The sequence below is a fragment of the Amphiura filiformis genome, chromosome 19 (assembly GCF_039555335.1).
Source record: "Amphiura filiformis chromosome 19, Afil_fr2py, whole genome shotgun sequence".
NCBI classification, from domain to species: domain Eukaryota; kingdom Metazoa; phylum Echinodermata; class Ophiuroidea; order Amphilepidida; family Amphiuridae; genus Amphiura; species Amphiura filiformis.
This window is the reverse complement of record NC_092646.1, coordinates 34872759-34898785: the sequence shown is the minus strand read 5'-3', so window position 1 is coordinate 34898785 and position 26027 is coordinate 34872759. Positions and strand designations below refer to the sequence as shown.

The 26027-nt window shown below is 36.8% G+C and overlaps 1 protein-coding gene across 1 annotated transcript; it reads left to right on the top strand.

Moving 5' to 3' along the window:
• Positions 1–4011: 4011 nt before the first annotated feature.
• On the top strand, positions 4012–8644 carry LOC140140525 (uncharacterized). Its single transcript, XM_072162284.1, has 6 exons — positions 4012–4210; positions 5387–5516; positions 6927–6979; positions 7382–7495; positions 7735–7922; positions 8519–8644. Exons 1-6 carry the CDS (start codon positions 4012–4014, stop codon positions 8642–8644), a joined length of 810 nt encoding a protein of 269 aa, XP_072018385.1.
• Positions 8645–26027: the final 17383 nt, after the last annotated feature.

The following is a 26027-nucleotide window of genomic DNA, read 5'->3' as shown; positions in this document are numbered from 1 at the left end:
TGTCACAAAAATGGTTATTTCTACAACAGTGAGTAAACGCCGATCGTATGCTTTCCTGTAATGATGGATATTAACTCACGTAAGCTTGTATTAAATTTTCAGCGAAAATGATTGGAGGAATAATCGAGTCGTAGGTTGGAAAGTTACTCTCAAAACGGCCCGTGTCGCAATCGTGCGTGTCCCGTTAGTGACAAGTGTCACTAGCAAAATTGCAGCCGGCATTGTCCATTATATCAAATAATAATCGTCAGAATCGTCCAGTTGACTCCAGTGATATTTATTTATTCAAGCAAAATACTGCATTGACTTACAAAATATTGAAGTCAATATAAAAAGTAATATCACCTCATTTGACTGAACTTAAAAGCACTTTTAAAAATATTATTGTTGATCGAGTCCCTGAATGAGAAATAAGAATGCAAAAGATACGAGTATGGTACAGCAGGTTGTGATGGTCTAGTGGTTAACGCCGTGGTTTGAAGTGCGATAGGTTCGAATCCTACAGCATTTTCATTATGTTTCTCTCTTGTTCTGTTAGGCCTGTGGTGTATGTGTGTAGGCCCGTCAGTATTGTAATCATTTGAAAATATTTCTTATGCAACACGTTTGCCATGTTTTTCTTTATGCGTACATATTAAAAAAATGAGATAGCGTCAGCCATAATTTACGAATTTCAAACCTGATATTTTGGCATAATATTATTTGAAATTTTTACACTGTCCTTACACCCTACCGATCTTGACAATAATTAGTCGATATATGGACAAGGCCGGCTGTTAATTTTCCTGCTGACACTGGTCGCTAATGGTCATGCACGATTGCGAGGCGAAGCCGTTTTGAAAGCAACTTTCCAACCTACGACTCGATTATTCCACCAATCATTTTCGCTGAAAATTCAATACAAGCTCAAGTTAGTTAATATCTATCATTACAGAAAAGCATACGACCGGCGTTGGCTCATAGTTGCAGATATAACCATGTTGGTGATCGTGACATGCATTTTTTCTCATTTTTTAGGCTACTTCGCGCACAATAAACATTCTTTTTCTCCACAATAATTGGACTTTTACATATTACTTTTTGCCTTGTACTCTTGTTTCATATCTTATCTATGAGCTCAATATGGAAATGAAGGGAGAAAAGACTCGTGTATTCCATTTTTTTGATGTTTTCTGAAAAACCGTACTTGCCACCTGATTTTCAAAATTACGTTACGTAACATCAGAGGTCACGCCGGTAAAAATTACCGGAAGTGAGCTAAATTGCTGTCGTACTGTTACGAAGCAATCCTTGTATGGAAAAAAGGATTTGTTACGCTTGAATGACCTAAAACTATTCTCTCTTTAGCGGCAGTTTTGAAGACAATTATTGCAGTGTGTAAGTTTCATCAATTGAAATGCTGGCAGAGATGGAGTTGTTTGTCCTTAGTGTCACAGCATGTATTTATGTCCAGAGCATATTGGCAAACCAACAACTACATAATGGAGAAGATTAAAATTTACTGCGGAGGATCCTTAAGAAAGTTATATCCACCGTGATAATGCTTTTTTGGTACAAATTGTGGGTAAAATAACCTCTTAGTGGTGTACTAGAAAATACTTAATTAAGTGCAGTATGTCCATTACATGATCCTTAAAAAACTAGAACTAAATCATACAAAAGTGAAAAAGTACTGATAGTGTATAACATATATACAATCCTACAATCTGCTTAATGCCTGGTTAACAGAGCTCTTCCGCCATGCGTATCACTCATAGACCTTTTTCCCTCTATCCCACAATGGGGGGTATGACGTAGTTCATCAACCTCATAGATCGTGTGCATCCGATGGTCTTTGCCAGGCCTTTGCAATTATTTTGTCTTAATATGGGCATACTGATTCCATATATGCGGATTATCTTAAAGGCCATCGATGTTTGTAATTATGCAATTATTGAATACACGAGTGATGTAGTTACGGAGCGATGCAGAACATCTGTGTAAGAGATTTTGTTTTCGTTTTATTTTCAACTCCGAAAAAAAAAGTGAAACGGACGCCGGTAAAATATCACTGCGTGTCCCGTCATCAGTTTTTCACCATTAGGTCTATAAAATGTATACAAAGTTAGGTTTCAATACAAAACTTTTTTGGCGACGACACCATGTCCATAAGGCACAGAAATGTTGTTTTTTGCCCCCGAAAGGTATTAGTGATCGTGGCGCCATTATCATTATCGGGGATTCCTTTTTTGTGATGAAGGCACCAGTCGAAATGTCCGTATTCCAGAATGTAATGAACATAACTCTGTACTCCCCCGGGGAGATGATGTATTTCGCGACACTCATACCCCCCTTGAATAGTGCATGATGGGAAAGAGGGAAAAGGTCTATTGTTTCCGCATGAACCGCGCAAAAGTCTGCTTTTGATTCCTTGTTTGAAATCTGTGTGTAAAGTGTCGGTGGTGATAACGCTCGCTATGTGTGTTTCAATAAAGAATGGATTTCCACAGATGATCAAACACACCAAAACTAAACGCTTTCTTCCAAAGCAATAACCGTAAGCAAGCATACTGTACGAGGGGCGCACAGTGTCATCGCCCCGATATCTTCCTGGCTGAAATGCTTTTAAGACACATCGTCAACCGTGTAATTGAATGGGATTATTTTGAAATTTTAAAACGCTTGAAATATCTCAAACAAATAGGTCTATGTTAATAAATAATATAAATACAAGCTAAAACCGTTGGGGTTCGATAATGAACCCCACAAAACTAACCGAGTATATGGAATATACCATACGGCTGGGCGGTTTCACAAGTTGCCGGCTCGATCATGCCATTCGCCGCCTGAGTTAAATGAAATTTAAGTATAAATCATCAGATTTATAAAGTTTACTTCAAGCACTGTTATATATCAAAAATATCAGTTTTTAATGATTTGCCATAAAATGTGTATTACATTGCGAATTTCAAAAAATCAAAATTATTTGATATCAGAATGACATTCTTCGTATTCAGAATGCAATTCGATATGTCTGATGTGCTCTAATGTCCCACAATAAATACTGTCCAAACGTTCATACCCCAGCCCTTAACGTGGCCAAAAAAATTGCCAGTTCTGTTAACTAACCCCCAAACATATTTGAAACCGTGATTAAAATAAAATTGTTATTCTACTATTGGTACGTTTATACAAAAAGAAGTACAAAGAGATGGAAGTTGAAATCATCCATAAAAGTCACACGAATTGTTTAATTTTTATTTACATAGCATTTTGTAATATTTTGAGCCCTGTTTACACGAAATTTCGCAATTTTTATATTTACATTTCCAGCATGTTATATCCCACCTACGCATGTGCAGATTGATGTTTGATTTGCATTAGTTTAACACTGTCCTGAGTACCAGCTCTCTTCAAGTCCTAAAATTGTTGAAATTTTTGAAGTTCAAAGACATCCCATTTCCAGCCAAGTATAATGGCAAGCCTCAAATTTGACCCAAAGCAGACCTAGGACCTAGCGTTTACTTCTGTAGAAAACTAGACCATGTACTTTTGCTGTTCTTGAACGTAACACGTACCTTCGCTGTAATTTAAAAGTGTCCCTAGTCTATTGTTTCAAGCATATGCTGTTACGTAATCAAGTGTGCGATGTCATTTTTACATGTGTTCAATATGCAATGGGTACAATGTGTATGTCATCATAGAGAAATGCCTTGAATATAATCCATTGGGTCACAAGACAACTTACTTATTTACCGATAGTCTCGTATATGAAGTTACGACTGAACAGATATTCCTTTGTTATGGTCAGCAATAAAGTAGGTGTTATTTGGGCGCAAAATCTGTCAGGGTCACAGCTCAATTAATGGGCTAATTAGGATTGTCAACCGTAACGGTCAACTTCGCATTGTGTTAATTCTGTAGTTAAACCAATCAAGTATATAACTGATAGAAATTTCAGCAGGCACAGATAGTGTTAAACTTTAGCTTCCATGGAACGCAGAGGGTAGCACCTACTTACCAGTAAGGAAAATGGGACAAGGAAAATACGCAAAAGAAGATGGAGGAGGCAATGTTTTTGTCCTCCTGTGCATTCTGGTTCTTATTGTCGGAATTGTAGCTGCGGCTGGAATGGTAATGGCAGTATTGAATTATAACAGAGGCGGTGAAGCACCAATTAATATCAATGTGGATGGTTCCGATTCTGGCGGTTCGGAAGGAGGTAATGCAGGTATAGAAAGATATCCCCTATAAAGATATTAAAGAAGGACGTGTCCTTCAGTCTAGGATTTTGATTAATGTATTGACTTATTTGCTGTAACCTTCATCATTCGACCAAAGTTTGTACTACAGTAAAAGTCGTGAAAGTAGGGGATAGTTTAACAAGATTTGAAATTGATTCAATATCAATTCCATTTTTGCTGACAAACACCATGTAGTGTGGTTGAAATTAAACTGTGAAATTTGAGTGGCTGTATTACTTTCACAAAACAATTATTTTGTTTTGTTTGGTGGGTGGAGGTATGTCTCTGTGCAGTTTGCTTGTCTGTGTATAGAGGTTGTGTGGGGGTTGGTGGTGGTGTGCGTATAATGCGGGTTTTACAGTTTGCTATCACTCCTTATATCGCCATAATGTGCGATCTTATAATATGCATTTAGTTAATTGTTTAAAAAACCTGATTTTTTGACATAAACATTATTTGTAATGTTTTCACATGTCCCAACTTACACCTAAATTGAATGGTCAATCGAGCAATTTTGACTAAAAGTCATGAATTTGACTTTATGTCCGCCATAGAACTCCATGTTAAACGACCAAAATAGCCAGTGAGGTTTCTTTCACTTTCCCTTGTTTATTATATTTAAGCTTAAAATGGACAGAAACCCTTCACGGCAGTTATTACAAATATTATTACAGCATTTTGGGTAAAGAGTAATAAAACGTTTTCGACATCATTCGCAAAAGGTTATAAAAGGTTGTCAGAAAACGTTTAAATGTCGGGTTATATAAAGGGTACATTAATGGTACAAAACGTTTTCATAACATTAAAAAACATTTGCTGGTAATTTACTGCACAGCAAACACAAATGTTTTACAGAAAACATTTAAATGTCGGGTTATATAAATGGTATACAAACGTTTAAATAACATTCCAAAAACATTTTTGAAAACTTGGTGCAAATCATTCTATACAGAATGTTATCTAGGGGTTGAAAAAATATTTTCCAAAAAATGTTTGCCCAAAATATTTACAAAAATGTTTTCATGACCTTTATATAACCCGACATTTAAATGTTATTAAAACGTCTTGTAAAAATCATTTTAAGAACATTTCTGTGTTTGCCTGGTGCAAATATTTTAACGTAATGTTAATGTTTTTGTGTTTGCTGGGTTATTGTGTTTCAGAATATTCTAATGGTGACGATGGTGATATTGATACACCGTGGATTCAGAGGCAATCCGGGAATCATCCGCATTATGATGAAACAATTTGGTCCTTCCTTAACGGAAACAACGACAACCGTGTCAGCTACTTGTAAGTACTTATTCCCCATTCCAGAAAAATACAGCACTATTTTGGGGGGATTAAAATAATATTATCAAGTTATTCCAAATGAAACATAGCTCAATCCTAATCTTTCATTTAGTCCTAACTGAAGATAAAAGAAAAGGTTTTTTATTATACTAATTTCTTGAACAAAGAGCCAAAAACATGCATTTTCGGCATGATTTCTGACAATCGAATCACAAAAATCAAAGACTTGGAACAAGTATAAGCATTAAAAATCTTGAGTATATGCCGAAATTTTGCTCTAATTTTCGCTTTTTTGTGTTACTTTAATTAAATGGTTGGAATGAAACATGTCTTTTCCAAAAATCAGAATGCATCAGCTGAAATTAGTCTTAGTACAAGTCTTTGGGCTTGATTGTCAAAACATACGAAAAACACCCTAAGACGCATGTTTTGGACCCCTATTTCCAAATATTGACCAAACATTAAAATTTGAATTTTATTGCCAGTTCGGACTAACTAAAGGATAAGAATTTAGCTATGTTTCATTTGGAAAAACATGATACTATTTTTATAACCCCTGTGTTTATCTGGAATAGGGAGTACTTCCCCATGTACAACAATAGTTCGATTTTTCGACATATCTTGCCGCACGTAAACCTTGGATGTTTCACATAGCTACGTATTTGCAATTATTGCTGTTTCACATGACGTAATTGTTTCTTTGGACACTGGAATAAAGTGAAGCGTTTGTGATTAAAATTGCATTTACATTAACTGGCCGTGTGCCCAGTATGTATAGAAGGTCAACACTCTAACGAGTAAAACTCCAATCATGAAAGTCGACCCTCACCCCCAGTTAAGGCCCCGAGTCCAGGTGGCTGCTCGTCGGCAACAGAGTGGCAGGGGTGCTACGAATCCGCCGGATGTGGATTATCTCCTTTACGTACACCGAGATTCTTATGGGGTCCAGAATTATGTGATTAAAAAATATACCAGTGGTTCTTTCAGGTGTATATTTCTTATCACATTATTCTCGTGGTATACAAAAAACGTACCACCAATAGGCTTGTGGGAACCAGGATTTATAACTATACCCCACAAGCTGTAACTTACACAGTACACCACAGTACACCACGAGAATGCTCATACCGGAGCAGTTTTAGAATATTCCAACCGTGAGGGCGTGTGTATACGTATGTTGTAAATATATTGGAGGCTATGGGTGTATGCTTATGCATACTCAGGAGCGGTTTAGGGCAAATCTTCCCCCACTAGACAAAAGGAACAAGAGAAAGAGAGAAAATATAAAATAAATGTAATAATCATGGCCGAGTGAAGCGATCCGAAAAACTAGAGCCGCTACACGTGTACGCTAATATACATGTTTGTTTAATACGCACTATTTGGCATTTTCATCTCATTCTTTTTCAGAGACCGGAAAACCAGGCAACACCGTGGTCATTTCGTTGATATTATAAACGAAGGTAAAATGTTAATAATTATCATGATAAACATTGCCAGGTAGCTATAGCTTTGTAGCCGGTGTTTTAGAGCTTTTAAAGTCACATGTTTCCAACAATGCAGCGTATTATGAATCTATAGTTAAAACTCTCAATTTAAAAAAAACAATAGCATGCCAATAGCAAATATAGCAAATGGTAGGTATTTAACTAGTTCATTATGATGGCATGTTTTACAGGAAACCATATAATTAAAGGAATAGGAACTCAATTGATTTTCTGAGGGAATGTATCCAGCCACAATTGTTTTGGGGAAGTGCCTGGTGGCTTCTCTTACTCCGACCACTGGGCCACGGTCTATCACTAATTAGGTTACATAAAATATGGATGGATTTATTAACGTCCATTCCATTCTTGTCTTTATAGTGTGTCAAATTGCGGGAAAGAATTGCGAGATTGTTCACGGTAATTGGCGAGATTGTTACTTTGATGGGTTTCCACAACGAGCTTTACTCGGGAGATGGTGGGACGGTTGCATGGGTAAGTGTAACATTTTATTTTGCCTTGAGATTTCGATTAAACTTACTTCAATCCTTACTTTTTAAGAATGAATTCGTTTAATTAGTTTGAATAATCACTAGAAGATAGGACCCAGTTGCTATACCGTTACTTTATACAATCCATGTGTCATGTAAACTTTATATCATATTCAGTCCTTTTAGAATCCCAAATACAAACCAGAATTAAATAGCGTTGTCTCCCTTATACTTTTTTATCAGGTTTTTCCATCTCAGCGGATAGGATACGATCTGTCAAGTTTTCAACAAGTACTACTAAAGCAACCCGACCTGTACTACTTACTCGCCGCGGCAATCCAAACGGCGTTAATGCAGACAACCTTAATGGAATCAAGATCGGTATACTAGCTGGATGGTGGGCAGACGCATACTGTATCTTCAGAGTTACTGTAAGTCAATGATTCTCGACTAACATCTTTTTGGTCCTATAGCGCTATCGGTGTCCGAAGAGGTACCAATGGCACTTTGATCGTACCCTGAACATTACATTCGTTCTGTATTTAAATGATTAAATGTTAATTATTATGTTTGATACAATTTATTACATCTCCAGGGAGTGAAGTTAAGAGTCACCTAAACGGCACCGATAGTTCTATAGGACAAAATTCTACATGTCATATATTGACCTATATTGACTCGTCCTATTTAGGGCGAAATTACACTTCGAAATGGATAAGGCTCCGTTCAAAAAATTAACCCTTGATGGGTTCTCATGGGAACACGACATACGTCAACCACTTATGCAATCATCAGCACACCACTTAGCAAACCTGGGGGGTTAAATGGGTTGATGCAATGATACGTTTACTCTTAGTATATTGTTTTTATGTATAGTAGCCTTTTTATTAGCCCAATTTTTCGAGAAAATAGCATGTTGTTATTATGTAAAGCTCGAAAACATATTCGGAAGTTTCTAGTTCTTAATACTGGTATTACTTCGTCGTATAAACGTATCTATGCTTTTCACATTTAATGCTTTGTACAGGGCTATGACATCAGAGATGACCAAGTACTTGCGTATGACCAAGATGATAATTTGAATAGTTTAGTAGCAGGGCTTGATGGTGGTGAGGTAAATGTTTTTTTAAAACGGTACAACAAGAGGACCTAGGAGAGAAGATAACAGGACAGGAGAGAACAGACAGCACTTGACATGACAGTTGAGAGGAGATGAAAAAGGGAAGGAAAATAGGAGTGGCGTAGAATGATGCTGGGTTGAGAGGAGAGGAGAATAAAGGAGAGGAGAGGAGAAGAGGGTGAGGATTAGAGAGGAGAGGAGAGGAGAGGAGAGGAGAGGAGAGAGAGGAGAGGAGAGGAGAGGAGAGAGAGGAGGAGAGGAGAGGAGAGAGAGGAGCAGGGCCGTTCCTAGGGATTTTGCAGCCCTAGGCAAAGCCTCTCCCTGCCGCCCCACCAGAGCATACCAAAAAAGTGTTAAGGGGGTTACCCCCTTGAAAACTCATCAGTTGTTTTCCAGTGGCGGAGCTAGGGTTTGTGGCGCCCTGGGCTAAGGATAATGACCCCCCCTCTAATTCTTGAAACAATTGCGCGCTGAGCGAGCAAAAATGTGCACAAATAGGGCTTACCACTAATTTATTTTAGTTATGATATTGAATATCGGTCTTAAATTGATATTGCAAATAATTGTGTGGAAATGCGCGCGAAGCGTGCGAAAAATTTGACTTTTATCACTTGGAGGGGCGCAGAATCGATCCTGAATTGGTCAATTCGGCCCCTAAGGGAGGCGCTGTCAATTTTTCTTCCCTTTTCTTTCTCCATTCCCGTTTTTTTTTTCTCGCCCTTTTTTGCGCCCCTCTACGTTTGCCGCCCTAGGAGACCGCCTTACCTGGCCTAATGGTCGGAACGGCCCTGGAGAGAGAGAGGAGAGGAGAGAGAGAGGAGGAGAGAGAGAAGAGAAAAAAGAGAAGAAAGAGAAGAGAAGAGAAGAGAAGAGAGAGAAGAGAAGAAGAGAAGAGAAGAGAAGAGAAGAGAAGAGAAGAGAAGAGAAGAGAGAGAAGAGAAGAGAAGAGAAGAGAAGAGAAGAGAAGAGAAGAGAAGAGAAGAGAAGAGAAGAGAGAGAAGAGAAGAGAAGAGAAGAAGAGAAGAGAAGAGAAGAGAAGAGAAGAGAAGAGAAGAGAAGAGAAGAAAGAGACGGGACGGGAAAGGAAGGAAGGGAAGGAAAGGGATGGGAAGGAAGGGAAAGAGGAGAGGAGAAGAGAGGAGAGGAGAGGAAAGGAGAAGGGATGAGAGGAGAGGAGAAGAGATAATATTGATCGCCAAAAGTCGTTTTACTAAATTATTCCTGTTTATCTTCTATTATTTTTAAAGGTTGATGCCATATTCGTCTCAGGAGCCCTACCAAGGGCTACGGATGGAAGTCTTGAATTAGTCAGAGAATTTGAACCGTGTCTGTTGGGAGGTATGAGCAGCAACTTTAATTAGAGTAGTAAAGAGAGAATATAATAATTAAACATGCGGTCAAAGCCTATAAAAACAGCCTCGCTGCATGCTGTTTAGGACCACTAACTGGCGTTTGACCACCAAGCCGTCAAATTTTACTGCCTATTCTCACTGTGCATACAGGGTGATTTAAAATTAACTGTACCCAACTTCAAAAATTTAAATAAAATACTTACCGGCATTGAATAATTTGTGTTTGTAAGCCGTAACAGGATAGTGCGTTTCTTAATAATGGTGAAATAACCATGTCTTTACCTCTGATGGTTTTGAAGAAAAGTACATTCTTAGAAAACACACTAAAAACGATGTTGCACACGGATAAGAATTATATTCAAACAATCTGTTCTACAGCATTTTGCTCACTCAATTGCCTCAGACGCTTTCAGTTCAACATAAATTGCGCATGTTTATTTAAAAACGAAAATAAGATGAATTGATAAATAAATACAATTAAAATTAAATACTTACCGACATTTAAATAATTTTATATTGCAAGCTGTAATAAGATAGTAGCCATGTTTCCTATATAGAAGTGGTGACAAAATCAGGTCTAAATTACAAATGTATGGATATTGCACCAGCACCATTTCTCTTTGAATTCAAATTTACCTCTATAACTTCAAGTCAACGGGTCCTTCGTTCTACATTTTATTATTTAACAGTAGTTCTGTGTGTTGGTCTAAAATGGGATGCTAACTTGAAAATGCGATATCTTCTGACTAAAACCACTCATTATCAAAATTAAAATATCTACTACAAAACACGTATCACTGCTTTCTATGATAGTTTTTTAATGTATACAATCTCCGCAAATATTTTTTTAAATAGGTACAGTTCATTTTAAATCACCCTGTATGTACAAGACTCTGCTTTATTCTGTGGCAGAAGGTGCATACGGAGTTATTTCGTCCAGTTGACTATAATATTCGCCGTAGAAGTATAGTGATTGACAGGATTAATTACCATAGCGACAGGTGAAACAATTTCTGAATATATTGCCCTGCACTAGACGTGCGCTGTTACTGTGCATCGCACCATTGATTATCAAAGAATAGACATAGACACAAAGACCTGGATCGTAATTCTATAGAATTTTTCTATCATACTAGGTCAATGTATGTTTTAATCACATCTGTCCGAGTAGAGTCTTCAAAAAGACCGGTATTGTATTCTATCTATGATTGCATACATACACAGACATGGCATGTACATGGCATATACAGACATGGCATGTGATATATACAGTATACTTGTAGTGCAGATCAATATATCAATAACAGAAGAAATGACCGGAGTTTATAGCGCGACCGCGCCAAGATTGGCGGAATCTTATGGCACGCAGAGTACCGATGTGCAACACAATACAAATCGTCCCACTCACCCGCTGCAATGCTGATTTTCCTATACAAATGTGAACCGTTTCAGTGTTAAAATGTGCCCAAATAAAGTAAATTTTGATCAAACAGACCGGTACGCGATACGTGAACACGGTACGTCAGCGGAAGACGTGAACGTCATACGTGATACGTCAACATGATACGTCAGCGCGGTACGTTAACACGCCAACGGCATCACGTGACATCTCACGTTTACGTTACGCGTTAACGTTCGTTCACCTTAGTGTTGTCTAATGTGAACTAAAAATACTAATTTGAAATTAAAGCAGTATTTCGTGATCCTAGCATCCTCTTTTTATAACATTTTTCAGTACATATCCACGAAAAAAGCTTATTCCCAAAATTTCAGTTGATTCCGGTTTTGCGTTTGCGAGTTATGCATGATTTTGTGTATTACACTGCTCCATAGACAATGTGTTGTAATTTCGTTCTGATATACCAGAATGAAATTCAAATTTCATGATATCTTTGCTAAATGAATTAATCTGCAAGAAATATTTTATACATAAACATTATGTAGCCAGAGGTTTCCAGTGATACAAAAATCTCAACTTTTTTTAGAAAAGTGGGGGGATGATGCTGTGGATCATAAAATTCCCATATAACGGTCTTTTGACAGAATAGTTCTTTTTTCTTATTTACAGGAGACTCCTTGATGATGCGCAAAGATTCTCTTTTGAAGAATTGGTGGGATCCAGCCTTTAACAAACTTGTCAATTCAAGAGCCTACCGTGAAATCTGTAACGATATAGATGATCCTGCTGCTCATGGTTAGTATATTTAATCTGCATCACGTAATAAGTAAATTTTAGAGCCCATTAACACGCAAAAAACACCTAATTTTGTCCAACTTGGGTGCTTTCGAGGATAAATTTCCCAAAATGCGCCCAATGGGTGTATGAGGGTGAATCGCTATACCAAAATTCTTGAAAATACACCCAAAGCTGTTGAACATACCCGTATGCCATCTTAAAAAGTACTACCATACCAAATGATATTGGGCTATTCCATTTAAAATCCACACTACCCCTGTGGAAGATTTTGAAAATATCTGCCACAGTAGGAGTACGAATTTCGAATGAAATTAACACATTAGCAGCTCCATTTGAATTTCAAACACCTTCTGAGAAAGATTCAACTTGAATCTTCCCTGGAGGGAGAGTGAGTTTCAAATGGATCTGCTAATGTGTTAATTTCATTTGAAATTCATACTCCCTCTGTGGAAGATATTTCCAAAATCTTCCATAGGGGTAGTATGGATTTTAAATGAAATAGCCCATTATCCGACAAGTGCAATTTTTACTGAATACTGTTCATAAAAATGTTTCTTTCTGGCTGACCACTACTCTAAAACAAACACTCGGATAAAAAATTAGTAAACATTCTATAAGCTTTTTTTTAAACATAAATAACACTTTATGCAAACCTACGTACGTATTCATTGATATTCTGCTTTTTTCTCTACTTTTTACAGGGTCCAAACCTGGCAGTTCCGCTGCTGACATATGCGTCAACCTCTAAATTAATCATTTAATACATATTTCACTATATAGAATAACGTAAAGTCTAGCCATTTCGGGGTGTAGGCATATAATCAAGTCCCACTTCTCCGGATCATTTTTGATACACTTTTTTTGGCCATATAAACTATATAAATATAGATTGGAATTGTATTATATCACTCATACATAAATTCTAGACAGTTGGTTGATAGCAATTTATCATTTTTACCATTAGCCTCTCCGTGTGATAGTTTTTACCATCATAGTAGTGCTGCGCCGTAGTGCGCCTGCGCTAAGCCGTGCGCTGACACATAGACTCGCCGATTTAGTAATGGGGTAGACACCAACAGAATTTAAGTATGAGTGATATAAAACAAATAATTTATTTAACTGTCTTAAATTCGTGTAATGGTCGAAATATAATTACTCAGTGAAAGATGTATTGTTTCATTCCATCTTTCACCTCGTGATTATATTTCGACCATCACACTCATAGACAGTAAATATTTGTATACTATCCAATTTTGGTTTTTAATCTGGGCTTAATTATCAAGTGACGATATTCGCTGTCGAAATAGTGATGTAACAGGATTAATTACCACAGAGATAGGTGAATAAAATTTAGACGTACGTTGCAACTCTGCATCGCACCATTGATTGTCAAAGAATAGGCATAAAGACCTGGATCGTAATTCTATAGAAATTTTACATTATGTTGAAATAACTCACACATGTACGATTAGTGTCTTTGAAAAGACCGGTATTGTTTTTAATCTATGATTGCACACATACACAGACATGACAGGTGATGAGTGCAGCCTGCTTGTAGTGCAGGGCAATCCATTCAAAAATTTTATTCACCTATTGCTATGGTAATTAATCCTATTACATCATTACTTTTACGACAAATATTACTTGTTTGTTGGACCAACAAATCAAATACTAATGTGCCTCCGAAGATAAGTTTATTATGGATAGCATGCTCGCGAGTTTATTTTACAATCAAAACATACTCTCTCTGTGGAAGATATTTCCAAAGTCTTCCACGGGGGTAGTGTGGATTTCAACTGGAATGGCCCAATCGAACCATAGATGTAGAGGAATAAAGGGTTCAAAATCAAAATTTATGATTTTGTACATAATTTGCGTTTCATTTTCTTATCATTATACATGTAGTTATAGTACCACACAGAATAGTGTAGTAGTAATAGTATAGGGAGTTTGGTATATAAATCCATAGGGACACCACCCCTCCTTTAGTAAATCGTGTACCACACAGAATAGAGTAGGGAGTGTGGTATATAAATCCATAGGAACACCACCCCTCCCTTAGTAAATCGTGTAGCACACAAAATAGAGTAGGGAGTGTGGTATATAAATTCATAGGAACGCCACCTTCCTTTATTAAACCGTGTACCACGCAGAATAGAGTAGGGAGCTTGGTATATAAATCCATAGGAACACCACCTCCTTTAGTAAATCGTGTACCACACAGAATAGAGTAGGTAGTATGGTATATAAATCCATAGGAACACCACCCTCCCTTTATAGTAAACCGTGTACCACACAGAATAGTGTAGGGAGTGTGGTATATAAATCCATAGGAACACCACCCCTCCTTTAGTAAATCGTGTACCACACAGAATAGAGTAGCTAGTGTGGTATATAAATCCATAGGAACACCACCCCTCCCTTTATAGTAAACCGTGTACCACACAAAATAGAGCAGGGAGTGTGTTATATAAATTCATAGGAACACCACCCCTCCTTTATCAAATCGTGTACCACACAGAATAGAGTAGGTAGTATGGTATATAAATCCATAGGAACACCACCCCTCGATTTATAGTAAACCGTGTACCACACAAAATAGTGTAGGGAGTGTGTTATATAAATTCATAGGAACACCACCCTCCTTTATTAAATCGTGTACCACACAGAGGAGTGTAGGGAGTGTGTTATATAAATCCACAAGAACACCACCCCTCCTTTAGTAAATCGTGTACCACACAGAATAGAGTAGGGAGTGCGGTATATAAATTCATAGGAACACCACCCTCCTTTATTAAATCGTGTACCACACAGAGGAGTGTAGGGAGTGTGTTATATAAATCCACAAGAACACCACCCCTCCTTTAGTAAATCGTGTACCACACATAATTGAGTAGGTAGTGTGGTATATAAATTCATAGGAACACCACCCTCCTTTATTAAATCGTGTACCACACAGAGGAGTGTAGGGAGTGTGTTATATAAATCCATAGGAACACCACACCTCCTTTAGTAAATCGTGTACCACACAGAATAGTGTAGGGAGTGCGTTATACAAATCTATAGATATACACCCCTCCTTTAGTAAAGAGTGTAACCAATCAAGTCGTCAACAAGGTAAGTGTTTAAAAAATTATTATCAATGACCAATCCTTTTAGAGTGAACCGTATAAAGCAATCATGCACGAAGTTACAGTGGACTCTTACATTCGGATATGCAATCTGTAATTACTTGGTCATAGTCATCAATAGAGTACTGTGTACAAAATAATATGGTGCTATTTGGGCGCAAAATATATACACTAGGAAGTACAAAAGTCCATGTTAGGTCAAGAAATGGTCAAGTCTTAATTTTTACTTGATTCTGTCTTGAATTTCCTTTAAAATTGAATTCAAGACATAGCTAAACAAACGTCAAGAAATTGACCGCTTATTGACAAAACATGGATTTTCTTACCACTACGGTCAGGGACAGCAATTTTGGGTCATATTAATTGCGCTAATTATCTGATATAAGACAAAGGTGGGATCAGAATCACCAACCATAACGGCCAAATTCTAACTATCTGGCCATATCACTTGGACAGTAGCTGACACTTACCTAAAGCTAACAAAAGACATTCAATATATGGCTGGTACCCACGACAGCATTGCAGATTGATAGTGTTTAATAGTTATCTTCCGTGCAAAGGAAAGAGTTGTAGCGTATACTACCAATAAAATGGGACAAGGAAAATACGCAAAAGAAGATGGAGGAGGAGGCAGTGTATTTGTCCTCCTGTGCATTCTGGTTCTTATTGTCGGGATTGTAGCTGCGGCTGGAATGGTAATATCAATATTGAATTATAACAGAGGCGGTGAAGCACCTATTAATATCAATGTGGACAGCTCCGATTCGGGCGGATATGATCAACACTATGGAGGTAACATGGGTAAAGAAATAATATTCTTCAAAACGGTTTGGATTCTGGATTCATTGCTTGTTTGTTTTCAACCGGCAGATGATCATTTCATGTAATTATGAACATGAGATAAATTGTCTCACAAAGGTATAAATTCCTTCTTATACAAATTGCCTGACACAATAAATTAATTTTGGCATTTCGTCGGGTGCATTACTTCTGCCATCATATGCAACTTTGTGATACACTTTTTCTGAAGTTTATGGAAAACCTACATGATGGTGGTATACCGTAAAACCTCGTCTAGAGTTATAGAGTGTTTGTGATAAAAGCTAAATTAATACGACACCGCCGTCAATATGCCAATACAATAGATCGGTCTAACAATAATACTTGTTTGTATACGCTTGTATCTATAATTTATTCGCTCAAACTCCACAACGTTATAAATTTGTGTATGGAAGAAGCCTGGATTAATTTAGCTTTCATCAAAAGCAATCTATTTGCTTGTAGACGAGGTTTTACGGTATATCGTGTATGAAGTGGCGTATCGTATGTATAGATAGGAAAAAAGTGCATCACATAGTGGCGTATCCTGCCTCAATACGCCACTATGTGATGCACTCGAATTAGTATGTCTGTTTTGTGTTTGTGGGATGTATATTAAGTGTGTGGGTGGAAGGGGTGTGGGGGTGTGTGTGTGTGTGTGTATGTTGTGTGTGGTTATTAACAACAGATGATCCCATGTAAAACCAGAGTTTGCAATCACTCCTTATCATAACGTCGAATTTAATCCGAATTTCTATAAATGTGATTGATTGCATTCCAGATTATCCTAGTGGTAGCAGTGCCGGCAATGAATTGCACTATGATGAATCAGTTTGGTCTTTCCATGCGGGAAATTTGGAAAACCGTAACATCTACATGTTAGTATTTATAGTAAATACAGACTTGACATTTAGTATGGAATATTTTTTACAAAATTCCACGAATGGTCTGGTCGGAATCTGCATCAACCGCACGGGCTAAATATTAATTGGGAGTGTCGGGAGATGGTGTAAAATAATTGATAGAAAATGTGCTTTCTATAGGTTTACATATGGTGCTCATAATGTAGCAAATTTGCCTAAAATGGCGGATTTAGGGAGGCTGAATTAAGTCTCTGTCGATTTAAGTCTACCGCAAAATAATTCTTGGACTTCCAAGATCAGATGTAATCTTGTACGTCCAAGGTTAGGCGTATAATAGTATTAGGCATCTTTTGAAGCTATCCGTCTTCATATACTGGAAATTTTGTGTGTGTGTTGATATGTAGATATATATAATGTATGAACTCCTATATCAAAGCAGCAAATCAGAAAAGCAATTAGAAAAAGTACGCAGAGTGCATCGATTGTGTATAATAAAATGCACTTGTACTGAGATGTTGATGCGTCTAATCCACTCCCTTTCGGGGCTCGTGCATTAGGCCTCGTATCCATAGGCTGTTCCCTTGTGGCGTGTGCCCTTGTTCCGTGTTTACTTTTTCCCATGTGACCTGCCACACAGACAACGAACCGTAGCGGCCACTAAGCAAAACAAAGGTTCGTTGTCTGTGTGGCAGGTCACATGGGAAAAAGTAAACACGGAACAAGGGCACACGCCACAAGGGAACAGCCTATGGATACGAGGCCTTAGACACATCTAATCTCTGCACCCGTGCATTATTCAATACAATTTCACGCGTGAACAAACTCCATGATTGGAATGTGTGAAAAGCACATAACTACAGGAAATTACAAACTCAAATACACAAATACGTATTCACTTATCATGCTTATAAACACATCAAAATAAATAAGTCTCCCTCTGAAAATTTCGTCATAACATCGTAAAGTAAAACTTTGTACCAATAAAACTTACTTAGAAATAATTATATGATTGTTTACTAAGTGTTTTGTGAAAATGAAAGATGTCCATGACTTCATGGCTGAATGAACCCAAATTGAAGACAAAAACTGTCCTTTCCAAAAGTCACAAAGTAGGCCTATGCTTGTTAACTGCAAGACGTATTGGGACAAGGAATGGAACTGGCCAAGAATGATCAAGAATCGATACAAATTACAGTAAATGTTCACTTGGTGAGGATTTTAAACTGCACTCAAACACATGGGGTTTTCCATTAGTAACAAGCCATGAATCAAGTTTTGTGACAAGCATAGGCCCACTTTGTGACTTTTGAAAAGGGCAGTTTTTGCCTTCAATTTAGGAGAATTCAAGCCCTGAAGTCAAGGCAATCTCTCATTTTCACACAGCACTTAGTAAACAGTTATATAATTGAATACATGAATACAAAAGCCACCTAAGTCCATGCGAAGTTATTTTGAGAGAAAAACCCGTGTATCATTTTAATTCCTTCAGTTAGATTTACCTGGTCAATATGGTAAGTTTTACGTGCAAATGAGTGGATTAACCTGTATTAGGTATGACGATTAGCATTTCAGGGACTTCGTGGGGTTCATTTTAAATTTATTTCAATGTGCGATATCGCAATAAAGCTGGTATTATAGCTTCAGTTGGGTAACCACACACTTTCCTTTATTAAACCCATTTTTTGTTCAAAAGTCATTCTCTAGCAATGAATGTGTTACAAGTGGACTTTTATACATACTGGATTTTAATCAATGTGTTACAAGACTCAAATCATGGAATTGGGTGATTCTTTCATACATGCTATTTTTCACATGCCCAATAGACACAGGGGATGAATTTGAGTTGTTCTTTCATGTATATGACAGGCCTATGTATAGCAACAATTTCCCATGCTTAACTCAATTTGGCCAAAGTATGGACTTAGGTGGCTTTTGTATTCATATATTCAATTATTTCAAAGTTAGTTTTATTGATACAAAACGAAACCTTACAATGTTATGACGACATGTTCAGAGGGGGACTTATTTCTTTTGATGTGTTTATAAGGTTCTGTGTAACACACAAGATTTTCAGAATTTTGTTCATTCTTAAAATTTCAGAGACCGGAAAACCAGACAATTGCGAGGCTATTTCATTGACGTTATAAACGAAGGTAATACGGGCTGATAATATTCAATTTACTGAGCAAAAATATTGAGGTTTGTTTATAACGTCTTTAGGCCACCGGCCCATGGAGAAATACAAATATACAAGTATTTGGCTAATTTTACTGAGATACGACTGTACGGTATTCCAGTGTTCCCAAATCAGAATGTATGTCAACTATTCGGGTTATATGAAGGGTATGTAAAGGGTAAAAAAACGTTTTTATTACTTTGTTATTTAAGTGTTGGCAAAATATTTGGCAAAAAATGTTTGTAAATATTATCGTATAACAACAGTTTGACAACATTAAAAATATGTAGCAAGTGTGTTTTCATACAAAACATTTTTATGCCCTTTACATAACCCGACATTTAATGTTATTAAAACGTTTTTATCAAAAACAAAACACAAAATATAACCCATTTAAAACGTTTTTTAAAAACTTTTTGTGTTGGCTGGGTTTACCATGATGCAGTCATGTCTACAGTAGAATTCATCTCGACCTTTGCAGGACTTAAACCCAATTAAAAGCTATTAAACCAAGATAACACTCATTGAAACAGCTCAACTGATTAAATCGGATCTTCTCTGGTTGTGCACATGTGTCTGTTTTCAATGTGCGATATCGCAATAAAGCTGGTATTATAGCTTCAGTTGGGTAACCGATTATAAAGGAAACGGAAGGAAACAATGGTATGTGTACCTTTGTTCACGAAATGAGACAATGCCCTGCTTTTTGTTAACCAGCATTCTTGAAAATGAGTAACATAATGATTGTTGACTTAACACGGTTTGGAAATAATTTCTTCATATTTTTGGTGTTATCTGTCGTTTACATATCCTTCCTAAAACACAAAAGTGCGACCTCTCCAAACACCTAAATTAGCTAAAATTTAGGACATGTTACAAAACTATATTTTCTAGAATTTCATAGAATAGTTTAAATGTAGCTTGTACCGTTTTTTTGTGGCATCCTTCAGAACGGAGCGGTCCGTTACCAATATAGCTCAATATTTTCGGTCAAATCTCCATTCAATTAACACGGGGAGTTGGCTAGCTATGAGCTAGCTATGCTTTGCCCTCACTCATATTCTACGAAAGTGCGACCCCTTCTGAACATCTAACCTAGCTGTAATTTTAGGTCATGTTAGAGAAATATATTTGCTAGAAGTTTGGAGAATAGTTTAAATATTGGCCGGTTATTTTTCACACAGTGATGTTAACTAGGCAAATGCAATATACTTCTTCATACACTATTTGTAAAGGTCGCGCGTCAATGGTGAGAGCACTGTGTATTGTGTAAAGGAAAACGGACAGTAACTGCAGTATGCCCCATTAGCTCAGTTGGTAAAGCGCCGGACTTTGGTCAATTTTCATGTTTTCAAAAGCGCTCGATAGTAAGCACATAATAATAACTATTGAGTTTTTACGGTAGGAGGTTAATCTGGCTTATAGGCCAATCAAATTAAAAAATCACCACCCACTAATTGCAGCAGAATCCATTTCGCATGCGTCCATCTCCAAAAAACTTACATAAAAACGTATTTAAAAAGTCCCCGAAAATCTAAGTAGTGGAACAGTGCCTAATTTGCATAAATCTAAAATGGCCGCTTATGCAGAGGGTGAAATTTCAAATTTAGTCAAATCTTACTAATCATACCATAGTATTGCTCTCGTCATATGGATTCAGAAAAATCTGAATCTGAATCCTTATGAGGAGAGCAATATATTGGTATACGTGTTAACAAGATTGCACCAACTTACCAACTTGTTATCAAACATGCTTTCCTGAAGTGAATGTTGATTAAATGGATTCTGTTGCAATTAGTGGTTAACCCTTTGTTTTTCTTAATTTGATTGGCCTATTACTGAGAAGACCTGCCATAATAGTATCTGTGGATTCTTCTGTTCCTCTAACCTCTATGCCACGGTCTCTCACTCGGTGTTTAAGTTACATAATATGTGGATGGATACGTTAACGACCCATTAATTCTGTCTTTATAGTGTGTGGAATTGCGGGAAAGAATTGCGAGATTCTCGATACTAACTGGCAGGATTGTTGGTATGATGGATATCCCCAAAGAGCTTTACTCGGCAGATGGTTGGACGGTTGTATGGGTAAGCTTAATTTTTATTATGATATAGCCTTAAGGGATCTGGAATGAGCGTTTTGAGCGTTTCGACAGTATTTTTTGTGGGACATGAGAGCACATCAGACATATCGAATTGCATTCTGAATACGAAGAATGTCTTTCTGATATCAAATAATTTTCATTTTTTGAAATTCACGATATAATACAAATTTTATGACAAATTATTGAAATTTGATATTTTTCACATTTTTAATATATAACAGTCCTCGAAGTAAATTTTCTAAATCTATTGATATATTCTTAAAGTGTATGTAGCTGGGAGGAAAAGCCGACTATCAATTCAAACTTTTGACCTTTCATATTGAAGATATGGATTTTTTTCCCAAAAAGACCTAATTTATTTTGGTATTTTAGGAAAAAAATCCATATCTTCAATACGAAATGTCAAAATTTTCAATTGATCGTCGGCTTTTCATCCCACCTTCATACACTTTAAGTATAATCATCAGATTTATAAAGTTTACTTCGAGTGCTGTTAAATATCAAAAATATCAATTTTTAATCATTTGCCATAAAATGTGTATTACGGTCTATTGCCATTTGGTCTAATACCATTTCGTCTAATTCCCGTTTAGTCTATATTCAATTGGTCTATTACCAGAAAGGCTAATTGCCACTTAGTCTAATAATCATATAGTCTAATGTCCATTTAGTCTAATATTGTTTGGTCTAATAACCGGTATGTCTACTAACCATATAGTCAAATAACCATTTGGTCTAATATTTCTTTAATAACCATTTGGTCTAATAACCGTTTGGTCTAATAACCGTTAGGTCTAATACTCGTATGGTCTAATAACCAGTTAGTCTAATACCATTTCGTCTATTTATTAATAAACGAAATGCCTGTAAGACTAAATGGTGTGTAGACCAAATGGGTATTAGACCAAATGGCTATTATACCTATTGGTTATAGACCAAATGAGTATCAGACTAAATGGTTGTTAGACTAAATGGTTTTAGACTTATTGGTTATTAGACTAAATGGTTATCGGACCAAATGGTTATCGGACCAAATGGTTAAAGGACCAAATGATTAATAGACGTAGTGGATATAGACCTCATGGGTTTAGACGAAATGGATGTAGACGAAATGGATATTAGACCAAATGGTATTAGACCAAATGGTGTATTACATTGCAAATTTCAAAAAATCTAAATTATTTGATATCAGAATGACATTCTTCGTATTCAGAATGCAATTCGATATGTCTGATGTGCTCTAATGTCCCACAATAAATTCTGTCCAAACGTTCATACCCCATCCCTTAATGTAGGATTTTCTTCAAATTTTAAATTTGTTATTCTATACACAAAATGCTAAAATAATACTAGTAATAATTGTCCATTTTGAGCTGAAATAACAAGGTAAAGTGAAAGTAACCCTACTGGTTATTTTGGCCGTTTAACCCCGTGTTATTCCAATGCACATTTTGCTTCACCGGGCCGCCCTGGCTTGGTCGCATTTGCAAGAGGAGTGTCACGAAACCGTAAAAGGTACAACTTCACTACTTTCCGTCAATCAAGTATGGTTTAAATCATTAGCATAGTCCTTATAATAACGGGGGACCTCCTTGATGAGTAAATGACAGCAAACCAGTGAATAAATACCCCAAAACTCAGTCAGTAGAGCTCCGCCCGTACATTTCAATAGCGTCATTATCGATTTGATTAGTCGACCGTAGCGGACAATTCGATCGCTCATTGGATTAATATTATCACGTGGTAATAAATTTGCGTTGGACAATCGATTGCTATAATGGTTTAGTACTGCATATCTCAGTTTAATCTTCACTAAGTGGGTTTATGGCTGGAAAGGTCACTGTGAATTTGCCGTGGACATAAGTGCACTATGACATTTGACTAAATATGATTAAAATAATCAACTTTAGGTAAAACAAGGGATGTATACAACAACTTTAGGGTGTCAACAGTCAAAAACTTTCTGATACGGTAAAAAAAAGGCCAAAATATTTATAAAGTGACATACAAATTGTATTGCTCCCAAATTAAAAATATTGCCAAGGTACTTAAAATGTGGGACACATATTAATAGTAAGAGGACCAGAGGATGCAAGTTTGTATTGTCAATTGGAGTTTCGCGAATTTGTTTAGTTCAATTTATCACGTAGAGACCATACTCGCTATCGCGATAAACATTCTTTTCAGCCCCTTCAGAATCCAAAAGTGCAAGCCGGTCTTAAATGTCCTTGTATTCAACCAATAGGTTTTATCAATCATAGCGGATAGGAGCAGAAGCCCCATCGGAATCCCATATACAAACCAGAAATAAATAATATTTATGAAACACACGTTTTTGTTTATGTCAGCTTTTGGCATCTCGCCAGAAAGGCTCCGATCCCTCAAGTTTTCAAAAAGTGTTGTTAAATCAGCTCATCCTATGCTGCTTACTCGCCGCGGCAATCCAAGCGGCGTTAATGCAGACAACCTTAATGGGATCAAGATTGGTATTCTAACTGGATGGTGGGCTGACTCGGCATGTTTCTACAGCGTCACTGTAAGTAATTAGCTCAAAAATTCTCCACTAACTGATATGGCTATTTTGTGTTTCGTAAAGCGTGTTCAGCCATCACATTGTTGCAATTTTGTTCACTTGGCAAATTCAAACAAGTTTAAAAATATTCTGTGTCAGGAATACTTTACGCTCAATCTTTAGAATTGACTCCTATGGACTCAGATATAACTTTTAAAAAGGCCTCATTTTTACATAATGAACCATTGTGATCGGTCACAATGATGTGTAACGCTATAAATTTTTCCAGGTGTGTAACACAAATAAGGCTAATAAAAGTAAATTAATGTTTACGTAATTGTTTTATAATTTATTTCAAACACCCTTAGAGGGAGCTTTAAATGTTATGAATCCCTTATTTGATGATTTATTCAGGGCTATGACATCAGAGATGACCACGTGGTTGGATATGAGACAGATTCGAAGAACCTCCAGAGCATTATAGAAGGCCTTGAAAGTGGAGAGGTAAATAATACTCTTTTAAGGTTAACAACTATTTTAAACTGTTGCGATTTGGTAGTTCACAGCATCTTGGGAATGGTATATGAGCTTTGGCAAAATTGCATTGATTATTTCATAGCGAGTGTGTTGAAGAATTCAAATATCACAGATATACATTTGCAGGTCTTGTGGTTCTTGAGTAATGTTGTAAAGATGACTGAAACAACAACGCTTTTAATTCATTAACAACAATAAATCAAGCAAGTTTTCAAAGTATATGATTTGTAGAATGAAATTTATTTTTAATTAATTAATTTAATTAATGCACTAAATATGTACACCTTTCTCATTATCGTGTTGTAAATACTTTTAAGGTTGATGCCATATTCATCTCAGAGGAAGCAATGCCAGATGATGGAAGGATTGAATTAGTCAGGGAATATGAATCATGTCTGCTTGGAGGTACGTTATACTGCAACATATTTTGATTGGTCGTTAAGAACAGTAGTTAGAGATATATGAAAATAATGTTGATAAGATTAATTTGCTATTTGTTCCAATGCGTATTATTTCCGGTTTACAGCTAGCAAATATGTCCCATGTTGTAAGGCATGCCGATCATCAAATCTGCCTTGTAGTCGTAAACATTATTATACGAATTTAATCTCCTAGTATAGACACTCATGCCCATGTTGAAACCAAGACTGTTATTTTCAGACCTACATGTATAATTGTTCTTGTTTTTTCGACGAAGTCCGTAGCATGAAACAGCTAAAGCCTCAGTCCGAACGGGAATTCAAACTCACAGGTCTTGAAGTGAACAAATGAATTCATCAACAACATTGCAAATACTATAAATGTCCCTTCAACACTGACATACCACGAATAGCACCGTTCTTGAGTTACAACCGAAAAGGTCAAGCGTCCCTTTTGGCTCTATGGTGGTCAAAAACATCAAAGTGGTCCGATTTTGCTAAAAGAGGTGGCAAAATGTTCGTTTTGATAAAACAATTCAAATAAGGACAGGATTGCACCATCTTGGAAGTTTCTTTACCTAGGTAACACAGCAAAATCGGTGCTATCTAGGAAACGAAACATCTTAGATAGCGCATTCCTATCCTTATTAGATTTGTTTTATCAAAATGAACAATTTGATACATCTTTCGGTAATTCGGAGCACTTTGATGTTTTTAACCTCATATAACCAATAACGTGACCTTTGACTTTAGGTTATTATAACTCAAAGACGGTACGTCCTAGATAGTTCAAATTATACATTTTCTGAATCCTTGTGGCTATGTGGTTAGACCTTTTCACGCCAAAAACTACAGCAGTGCAGCTTTGCCCCTTCCCCAACTGGTACCAAACACCCACATCTGAAAGGGTCAGGCTCATACACTAATCAGCGTACCGTCCATATCATTCGAATATACTTGGGTAGTTCTGGCTCATCGCTGTATTAGATACATTCGATCACAGTATACTCACTCCTCAAACTAATTGTGTATGTGTAAAGGTAAGTGTTGTCATATGAAGTCTACTCGAATATACAGGTTATTGTTGAGTTGTGGAGTGAAAATGGAACCTGCATTGCCATTTACAAACTCCTAACAGCATAATGTTTTTTCTCCTATTTACAGGAGGAATGATGATGCGCAAAGATTCTCTCTTGATGAATTGGTGGGATCCAGCCTTTAATAAACTTGTCAATTCAAGAGCCTACCGTGAAATCTGTGATGATATAGATGACCCTGCTGTTCATGGTTAGTAGTATATGAAAT